The 10,744-nt window shown below is 47.4% G+C and overlaps 1 protein-coding gene across 1 annotated transcript; it reads right to left on the bottom strand.

Annotated features, from left to right (window-relative positions):
- Nucleotides 1–5,699: 5,699 nt before the first annotated feature.
- On the bottom strand, nucleotides 5,700–9,973 carry LOC105052525 (UDP-glucuronic acid decarboxylase 4). Its single transcript, XM_010933356.4, has 5 exons — nucleotides 9,187–9,973; nucleotides 8,365–8,512; nucleotides 7,218–7,297; nucleotides 7,019–7,102; nucleotides 5,700–6,486 (listed from the first exon to the last, which is right to left on the bottom strand). The coding sequence occupies exons 1-5, from the start codon at nucleotides 9,790–9,792 to the stop codon at nucleotides 6,121–6,123; spliced, it is 1,284 nt and encodes a 427-aa protein (XP_010931658.1). The 5' UTR covers nucleotides 9,793–9,973; the 3' UTR covers nucleotides 5,700–6,120.
- Nucleotides 9,974–10,744: the final 771 nt, after the last annotated feature.

The following is a 10,744-nucleotide window of genomic DNA, read 5'->3' as shown; positions in this document are numbered from 1 at the left end:
GCGATGGACAAGTCCTCTTCGGTTTCCGCGAGCTTCCCCAGGCTGACCCGAAGTTGCTCGCGTTCCCCTTGGAGTTCGGAGGTGGCACTGTCCCGTTCGCGTCGAAGACGACGCACTACCCGACCTTTGTGCTTGGCCTCCTTCTTGGCCGACTTTAGTTCGGCCATGAGCCGGGAGACCTCGTCCGTCAACTTGGCCTCCCGATCGACCGACTCCTGCAGTTGGTCGACTAGTCTCCCTCTCTCGGCCTCGGCCGCTGCCGACCTTTCCTTGAAGGCTGCCCTAACGTCGCCGAATCTTCGGTATCCGGCCTCCAGCTCGGACATGGTGAAGATCAACTGCCGACAGAAAGAAGCCTTGTCAGAATTATGTGGCAAACGAAAATTCTTCTAAGGTAAAAGGTGACGCGAAGCTTACCTCCACCATCGACGGGTAGAACCGCGACAGTATCTCGGTCACCTGCCGAGACCGCAACGACTGAACGTCGGTAGGGAGGAGGATCCCCTGGCACAACCTCCTCGCAAGGTTGTGATCGGCCAAGGCCGATGCACCCTCGGGGTAGTATGCGCTAGGGGGCATTGATCTCTCCTCCTCCGAGGGCTCCATCGGGGCTTTCCCCCGATCAGCTGCCCCGACCGACGGGGCTGGCAGCGATGGGACGCTGGAGTTTGACCCGGCGCCCCCCGTTGCGCCGGCGGACGCCTCCGGACGATGTTCGGCTTCCCGAACGACATCCGGCTCCGCCCGCGGCGGCGAAACCGCCGACACTCCTTCGGCCACTTCCTCGGCCGGCCTCTCCCCGACTCGCCTCTCCTCCACTCGGACGGTCGGAGCCGCGAGGGCTATGATTGGCTCCGACCCCTCGGTCGCCGACGCTTCCACGGTCGGCGGGACTGGCGCTGATCTCTTGGAAGGGCGCGAAGGGCCAGCGCCCGACGCTTGCCTCTTCCTCGCGGCGGCAAAATGACGAATTTCGGCGTCGGTCGGCCTCATCCTTGGCGGTGTCCCTGCAAAACCTACCAATGTCAGAGGCCGGACCAGAACTACCCTAAAGCCGAATAAAAAGAAAAAGCTGGGGAATCGGACGATACCTATTCGGGGGACCAGACTCAGGCCAGCATCATAGAGAGCTTGCTCGGTAACAAGCTCCCTCTGCTTCGGGACCGACATATCTTTGAGTCGGTGGAAGTCCTCCCGGTCGTCCACGTCGACCCGACTGTTGTCGTTGGCCTCAGTTCGGGGTGCACCCCAGCGAGAAGGAAAGCCCCAAGAGGAGGAAGAGGAAACAAAGAAAAACTGGTTCTTCCATCCATGAATGGACGATGGAAGACCGGTTATAAAGGCAAGACCCTTCCGGGGACTGAAGAGCCACCACCCTCGGGCTTTAGGGTGGGGTCGGAGCACAAAGAAGGCCCGGAAGAGGGAAACGCGAGGGTTGGTCGGCAAGAGCTGACACAACAGCGCGAAAGAAATGATTAGCCGGACAGAGTTCGGCGCCAGTTGCGCCGGACAGAGTCCGTAGTAATCAAGCAGATTCCGGACGAACTCCGGAATCGGAAGTCGAAGACCCGCACGAAGGTCCTCAACGTACAGCGCCAGGTCGCCGGGCGGAGGGTGGTTGACCCGACCGCCGGCCCCTGGAGCATAGAGCCGAAACTGCTCCGGGATGCGATAATGCTCCCGAAGCTGATCGACGTTCGGCCCCGAAAGCGAGGAGGCCTCATCTTCCGGAGCCGATCGGGTGTCGTCGGTCGGGTTTCCCGACCGAGCTCCCTGAGTCGGTTTCCTGGTCATTGTGCAGGAACCGAAAGAAGAGAAGAAAGCAAGAAGGGGAAGGAGGACCACGAACCCGATGGACCCTCCGGAGGTAGAGAAGAGCTCTGCCCGCGACGACCGAGAAATCGCCCGGACAGAGTTTCCCCAGCAAATGGCAAATGTGGGTCAGGGTCCGGGAGGTCCTATATATATAGGGCCGACCGACGGCCGAGATGCTCCCGCGCCGACCAAGGTCCTCCGGATGCGCGACGCGTGGCGCCCGCGGATTGGCTAAGGATTCGGCGCGCTTCGCCCCGGGGCGCCCGCACCGCCCGCATTAAATGCCGGAGCGGGCGCCGGCCAACCACCTTGACACGCGGCGCGCGGGGGTTGGCTCCGCAGTCGGCCGCCCGCGCCGGTCCGCGTTCCCGATGGGACGCCTCACCCACGATCGGCGCCGAATAATCCGATCGACTGACGCCGTATCGTCCGGCACCCGATCTTCTGACACCGACGTGACGGCTGGCGACGACAAGACGCGGCGTCCGGCACTGAACGCCGGCGCGACTTCTGGCATCAACCAGACGTTCGGATCTCTCGGGGTTCGTGAGGTGTCAGACAACGGATCAGCCGGCGGTACGGTCGGATCTGCGCATGCGACAAATCCACTCCCAGTCGTCCGGTCCTGCTACCCGAATGAAGGCACCGGCCAGCTTCCCACCCGACTTAGGAGTGGAGGGGGGCAACTGTTGGGGGATACCGACCGACCGACTATCGGAGGGACCGACCGACCGACCGACTATCGGAGGGACCGATCGACCGACCGACTATCGGAGGGACCGACCGACCGACCGACCGACCGACCATCGGAGGGCCCGATCGGCTAGCGGCCCGACCGACTAACCGATGGCCCGACGAACGACTCCGACTGGTCGATCGTAAGTCGGGCGGTAGGCCAACGGACGCCATCAGCGGCTAACCACGGCCATCCCACGGTCTATTCCCGACCGACTGAACCCAGAGGTCCGGTCGCCGACCCACTTGAAGCTCGCCGACCGACGGAGGAGCCCGACGCCACTCTGTTGGCCACCGACCTCGGGTCGGCCGACTCCACCAACCGCCGTACGGCCGCCAGACGTTGTCAGCTCTGACACGGACATGCGGCACAGTTACCTAGGGTATTGTCCCGCCGAGAGCCGGGTCAACCCTGGTGATTAGACGGCTACACGGCGGCATGATGTTTTCACGGCGGCTCTGACAGCCTACAGTGAGTTGACAGTTCCTCACTTGTCCGCGCCATTAATGACGGTGCCATACCGCGCTCCACTATATATACCGGGGAAGGCAACAGTGCAAAGGGTCGATCCGCCCGTCTCTCCCACATACGCAGGCTCGCTCCTCTCTCTCTCTTTCTCCCTCTCAGAGCTCTCTGTCTGCATTTTACTGTTGCCCAGTCACCTCTCTGACTTGACCGTCGGAGGGTCCCCGTCGGAGCCGCCTCCGGTCAGTGCGGACTTCCTTTTGCAGGTGCACGCTCCCCGGCGATCGGACGACGAGGCGATTGGCCGCAACACTTTCAATCCTAACGGTAGCTTAAGGTAGTCCATAGACTACATGCAAAAGTGCATCTTAAGAATAGAGGATTAGTTGAATCCATATTCGAGTCACAGAAGGCACAACCATTGCTAATGTTCCAACTTTTCTTCGCAAGCACCTCACCTGTGTAAAGCTTATTCTTTGTAGCTACACAAGAAGATCTTGACCTTCTCAAGGGCCGAGATTCTCCAAAACATTTTAGCAAATAGATATTTGAGGCCACTAAAATTAAGGAATTTATAAAAAGAGCCAATAGGGAATACACTATTTTGAGTCAGTTTCCATGCCGGCACGTCCGCTGTATGAGAAGGTCTGAAGGAAGCAAAAGGTGCAAGCAAAGATGTTAGCTGGTTGGCTTGAATTTCAGTTAATGGCCCCTTCACTCTAATACACTAATCCAGCTTTCGCCAACTCCAAAATGAAGATATGGGTAAATTTCTTTTTAACATTTGGGAGTAAACAGCATCAAAGTAAGAAGAAAAAAAAATCATATCCAACTAAACATCCTCCCGAAACTTTATGTTATCATCGATCCCAGCTTTGAATGTCACACAATTCCTAAATGCCGAAGATTTTAAACACACATCCTTCCAAATCGGAGAGAATCCGAAAGTACCATTTTTTGATCTCACACCGAATCTTTTCCTAGAGTAGTAAGCACGTGCAATTTGATACTACCAACGGCTAGAAGACCCTTGCAGAAACTTTCAAGCCCATTTAGCCAAGAGAGACTGATTCATTTGAGCCAAGTTCATCATACCTAAGCCTCCTTCCTTTATCTTACAAACAGTGTCCCAATTCATCAGAAAATGAAAAACACATTGTATCTGTGCCTTTCCAAAGAAAAGCTCTACACAACATATCAAGCCTACTAAGAATCCATCTCGACAATTTAAAGACCGATATGTATTAAGAAGGAAGCGCAGATAGTACCGAGTTGAGTAAAATTAGTCTCTCACTCCAAGCAGTTAGTCTTGAGGTCATCTTATCAATCAAAAGCAACCAACATCTTTAGATAATTTTTTATTATGAAGTGGCAAGCCCAGATTCCGAAAGGGTCTAGTCTTGATCTCACAGGTGATTTTTGAGCAAAAAAACCTTAAAGAATTAATGATCAATCCATCTTCTCTTCTTGACCTCACAGAACTGCTCCAACCCCACACAGATCTTGAATGAATTCTATTACCGAATTTTGTAATATGCCCGTTTCAAATAGCAAAGTATCTACATCACCATCGATGCTACGTTGAACATCAAAATCTCTCCCTTCACCAACTTTGAGATCTTCCCTTGCTTCTCTATCCCACTTGACCTCACTACAATAAGCCTTCTCATTATGGAAAATTTGACTTGGAAAATAAAAATGAATATAGATGATATAATCAGTCTTGAGAGAAAGGGAAGGGGAGCCACTCACTCCATAATGAACCAGGTCCAATTTTTTGGACGTAGCAACAAAGAATCCAGTCTAGAACCTCTGGTTGCTAAGCAGAGGATTGTGACAATTGAAGCAAGCCCAATTAACAACATGAAACAGTTAGTTAATGTTGAATCTTACATCATAGTCACAAGAAATCAGCATTTACTAAATATATCCGCTGGAAAAAGAAAATTCAAATTGAAAAAAAAAAAAAGAGAGAAAAAGACGGGTGTTCACTAAATCAAGGAAGAGTCAGAAAGCTGTAAGTTATAAAAAAAAACATCAGCATGAAAAAAATGATTTATGTACAAATTCAAGCAAAAAAGAAAAACATGATGTCATTATTACTTTGTTCTCAAACAACTAGTATATTCTGAAATTATTGAAAGATTCTTGAGTGATTAGGCTATTGAATGCTCAGAGAACCAATTGGCCTACAGAGAAAAAGGATCATGAACATTTTGACAGGAAACTTATCCAACACATCTTGAGCATAATTATCAAACAAACCAAATTTAAGAGCTAGGTTGTTGATCCCTGATTGTTCGGTCAAATATTAGATCACTAGGGATCAACAGATTCTTAGATGCCCATGAACTTGGGTCCCACATTGTGCAAGGAAATGATTAAAGACACCTTTCTTAACAAAAAAGTAATTAAGGAAAGTAAGAGCATATTTTCCTTTAAAACAAAAAAAATTGTGACTAGAGTGCTTTCAATTGTCTTGTGGTACCATATAACAAGGAAATAGGGTTAAGCATCTTTGTCCAAACACAAACTGAAAATCTTTATCTTGCTTTATATCCTAGAAACTACTCCGGTACTCATCAAGAATTCAAAGAATATTATAGAAACCAACATTTTGATTTCTGTATCCAAACAAATCCTGCGTGTGTGACAAAGAGCTCCAGACTTTTAGTCCCACCTCTAACAAAACACAGAAATCGCACATACAGTGCAACCATCTACCATTAACTGCCAGAATTGTTGCTTATACAGAGCCCAAGGACAGAGGAAATATATCTCTGCTTATACACCACCAACACCTGGTTGTCTTTAGGCTTACAGCACAGAAATAACATTGTATTTAGTAAATTATTATAACTGCTACAGAGGAAGCAAAGCAATGTGAATCAGAATAGCACTCCTTAAGCTTGCTCCAGTCATCATCACTACTAGTGGTTGATCTCTCTCAAACATGCCATGAATGAATGACAGCAAGTCAGAACTTAACATTCCTTGTTTGGAATGAACCCTTCTGCTGTCATGCTTTCATTCCTGACAAGTGTTTATCCACATCAAGAGTAGAGTGGAGTAGATGAGTAGGACTTGGACAACGAGCTTGAAAACTAGGATTCATGATCGCCAAAAATGCGCTTGCGGAAGTCAGTGACCATGAGGGGAAGGCCTTGGCGGAGGGAGATTTTAGGCTCCCAGCCGAGGAGTTCTTTAGCCCTGGTAATGTCGGGCTTGCGCTTGTGGGGGTCATCCTGAGTGTTGGGACGGAACTCGATGGCGGCATTGGGGTCGATGGTGTCCTGCACCACCTTGGCCAGCTCCAGCATGGTGAATTCACCTGGGTTGCCAAGGTTGAAGGGCCCGACGTGCTCCCCGTCCATCAGCCGGATCAGACCCTCCACCAAGTCAGACACATACTGGAAGCTCCGAGTCTGCTTTCCATCTCCATACACTGTTAATGGCTCCTTCCTCAGTGCCTAAAGTAACAATACCTCATCATGTTACTACATGGATAGATTCCAGGAAAAATGACTCGTTTGTTTGAAAGAAAGTAGAGGCAAACATCTAAAATTTGAAAAAAAGGAATGCCAAGTTTAGAGAAAATTTAGATGGTTGAAAATTTTAAATACAAAGGAATGTATAAACTGTCAACATTGTTCATGCTCATATATTTATAGGTGGAAAAAGTTAGAATGCATGGCAATGACAATGAACAGAAGCACATCTCAATGATCCCCATGGGCTTGCCCATCTTCTTATCAAAAAAAGAACAAAAGTGAAAATACCAGTATTACTAACAATATACAACATCATTAATGTGTAATCAATAATGAGTGTTGCTCAATAAGTAGATAAACAATTCAGTTGTGATTTATGAACAAGGTATAAAACTTATGAATCATAAATTAGTTCTTGGTTAATTCGATTACCAGAGCATAACCTCGAGATTAATTATAAAAGCTTTCAACAATTTAGAGAATATTGTTATTATGGGAAAAGAAAAAAGACCTGTGCGACGAAGTTGCTAACGACCCGGCCATCATCGATGCACATACGAGGGCCATATGTGTTGAAGATCCTAGCAATCCTCACCTGAACCCATAACAAAATTGTATCAATTTCAATAGGTTGAGAAACAAAGAAAATTGGGGTAAACACATGTTTTTAAGGAGGAAGAATGATTGTTTAAGAAGAACAAGAAGGTAACCTCGACTTGGGCACCACGATGGTAGTCCATAGTTAAGGTCTCGGCAGTGCGCTTTCCCTCATCGTAGCAGCTCCTAACACCTGCAAGTCCCCAGCATCACCACCGGCAGAAAATGGACCCAGAAGTTGTTCTCTGGTAAGTCAGTTGCTTCTTGGCAAAATAACAAAATAATTGGACAAACTAACATAATGGTTAGCTTGTAAGGAACTATCACAACTAATGTGAGAGATTGGTTATTAGGATCAAGGAAATAATAAAGCTCAAGATGGAGTAGTTGTAAGTTGATGTAAAGAGTGGGTGGAGCATGAAAAGGTGACCAAGATTCACCAAAAAAGATAAGGTGGCCGAGATCTGTGCACTTATTTGAACTTGATAGATTGTGAGTTAAATGAATTGAGTAGTGGCATAGCTAAGTGAACTATTGGATCCTGCCACATCTTTACAACTAAGCTCATGTGAAGTGGTCGGTGGTCCTTCATACAATGGGTTGGAATTGCTTGTCAGTTTCGTATCTCATCAATGCACCATACACAGATAGCTACATATACATACATATAAGAGTTGAATTACACACAATAAATTAGCTTTCAAAGAAGAAATTAATATTTAAAATGGAATGATAAGTTATCCAAATTGAAGATCCAAACCATTGGATACAATCTATACTAAAATAAATCTAGAAACCAAAATTCATACACTTTGGTGAGCTCTAACCTATGCAACAAGTCGGTATAAAAATATGAAAATTTCAGAATCTAGACAAAGTTTATAATAAAAATCAATTTAACAATTTGGATTTAAATTCACTTCATAGAATTCACACATCTTAAAATATAAGTAGATTTAAATTTACTAGGTTTTGATGATCAAATCATAGTAGAGCATAGTTTCTTGCTATTAAAACCATTTATTTTAACATCCACTTGATAGTAGGTTAGAGATCACCAAAATATATAAATTTTGGCTTCTAGATGAAGTTTATAATATAAATCATGTTTAACAATTTGGATCTCAGTTTAGATAGACTATCATTGACTTTGATTGAATTATCATTTTTTCAAGAAGTTAATGTAAAGCATATAATCCAACTACATATATAGTGAGAGAGAGAGAGAGAGAGCTTGGTTAGAAGGCAATAGAAATGTACCAATGGGATTGACGTTGCCCCAGTAAGTTTCGACTTGAGGATGCTGCAGGGGATCACCATAGACCTCACTGGTGCTAGTGAGGAGGAACCTCGCTCCAACCCTCTTTGCTAGTCCGAGCATGTTGAGAGTTCCCACCACGTTGGTCTTGTGCTACTCCAAACTACACCAGTTAAGGCCTATCTAAAGAGCCTTTAGAGAGGGAGAAGAGAGGGGATTTCTTTCAAAACATGAACAGCAAGAAGGCCTCCCTTATTCTCAAATTTTACTTCTACAAACGAATACTAATTTCTTTGCAAGAAAGTACTATAATATATTTAAAGCTATCTAGCACCTTGGTTTGGGAAATGGGATGAAGAAGAATAAGAAGAAGAGCAAGAAAGTACTATAATATATTTAAAGCTATCTAGCACCTTGTGATTAAATGAGATTTCCTATTCTTAAAATCCATCACCAACAGTGAAACTTTGTTAATTGCCATGAATCCAATAAGGCAAAGAATTACATTCCCACAAAATGTAAAATAAGAAGAAAAATGACTTCTGAATGCAAAAGTTCTAAATATCCAGAAGAAAAATGAATCAAATTTTGCCTCAAAATTCCGAACCCAAAAAAAAAAAAAACCAAGGTGGTAGTCTCTATCAGGGGTAGAGAGAAAAATCAAATTTTGCCTCAAAATCCAGAAAGCAAACATCAAAACTTCACAAACTCACAAGAAGAAAGAAAAGAAAAGAAAAGTCAAAACGTTTCAGTTCCTGCACCTTTAATCTCTCCAGTAAACTAAAAAGATCGAAACTTTTTAATCGAAGAGCGGTAAAGGATATGATAGTCTTGACGGGATTGAACTTATAGTGAACAGGGGAAGCCGGGCAGGCGAGGTGGTATATCTGGTCCACCTCGAGCAGCAGCGGCTCGACGACGTCGTGGCGGATGAGCTCGAAGTTGGGGTTCCCCAGGTGATGCATCACGTTCTCCTTCCTCCCCGTAAAGAAGTTGTCCACAACGATCACGGTGTCCCCTCTCGCCATCAGCTTGTCCACCAGGTGGCTCCCCACGAACCCCGCGCCGCCCGTCACCACCACCCGCCGCCCCCGCTTCCGCAGCCCCAACGGCACCTTCCCCCCCGCCGTCGCCGCCCGCTCCGACCACCGCTGCTGGCCGCCATGGTGGTGGGGGTGCACCAGCCCCGCCGCTCCTCCGCCGATGCCGCCGGCGAGCGGAGGTGGATGACGGAAGGAAGGGTGCGGAATGGAGAAGAGGACGGCCGCGAGGGCCATGCCAAGGAGGACGAAGAGGAGGCGCTGCTCCCGGAGGAGGTAGCGGACGAGGCGGGGGACGTCGAGCCACCGCTTCTCAGGCTTCGGGGAGTAAGCGCCGTCCGGTTTGTGTTGAGATTCGTGCCCTCGGTAGATGAGCTCGGACTGGCCCATTTTCGATTGCAGGGGAGATAGCCGGACAACAGGGGAGTACTGGATTGTAAGACTAGAAAAATAAAAACTTCGGGGACCTTTCTGCAAAAAGTGGAGGGCTTGGTTGTAGTAGAAATTTTTGTGGGGGAATCAACCGGATAATTTCCCGGGAAGTGGGCGTGCGGACGCGCTCCCGAAGCCCGAATGCTGGCCTTTAAATAGGGAGGGACGCGCGTTAGCAACGGTACTCTACTCCGCCGGAGCAGTTTAATATCGTAGATAACTCTTTAATGGCCGTTGGATCATTAGAAAAACCTGATGGTCGATGCATGTGCTTGTCTGATGATTGGTCTGAGCGAGTATTCTAAACGGGAAGACAAAACTTGAGCCCAGTTTTCATGAAATACCATAAATACCCTCGGTTACAAGAACCCGTGGGAAACGAAGGCGGGAAACGATAAGAGAATCTAGTTGGGCTGTAAAAGCCAGCATACTTGAGAATGGGGAAGGGCTTGCTGATATGACGCCCAGGAGAAGTTATCTAAAAATTAAGATTTATGCGGACTTTGAGCTGCACGATCCGAGCATGACTCACGGACGGTGGAGCTGTTCTCGCACACAAACCTTTATGCGGAACCCCTCGACTGATGTCACTCATACGCATTATTAGATGGAAGCCTTCCCAATTCAACGACCGTGATGGGTCTGAATACGACTGATCCGTTTTAGGCGCATGAGAAAATGGACCCTTTTTCAGCAGAGGTGCGAATGGGTTCGTCCGATTGGAAATGGACAGCTGCGGGTGACCGATGGGTCCGTTAGATGGTTTTTTTAATTTTTGATTAAATGGCGCACTCATACAGATCTGATATAAATATGGCTAAAATGGCTAGAAAATCAAAAAAATTTCGAGATAGCTCCCATATGAAGCCAAAGAATATCCCCAGAATACTCCGCAATCAAAGGGGCAGCC

Source organism: Elaeis guineensis, chromosome 10 (genome assembly GCF_000442705.2).
Source record: "Elaeis guineensis isolate ETL-2024a chromosome 10, EG11, whole genome shotgun sequence".
Classification (NCBI taxonomy): Eukaryota; Viridiplantae; Streptophyta; class Magnoliopsida; order Arecales; family Arecaceae; genus Elaeis; species Elaeis guineensis.
This window is presented reverse-complemented; position numbering and strand designations above follow the sequence as displayed.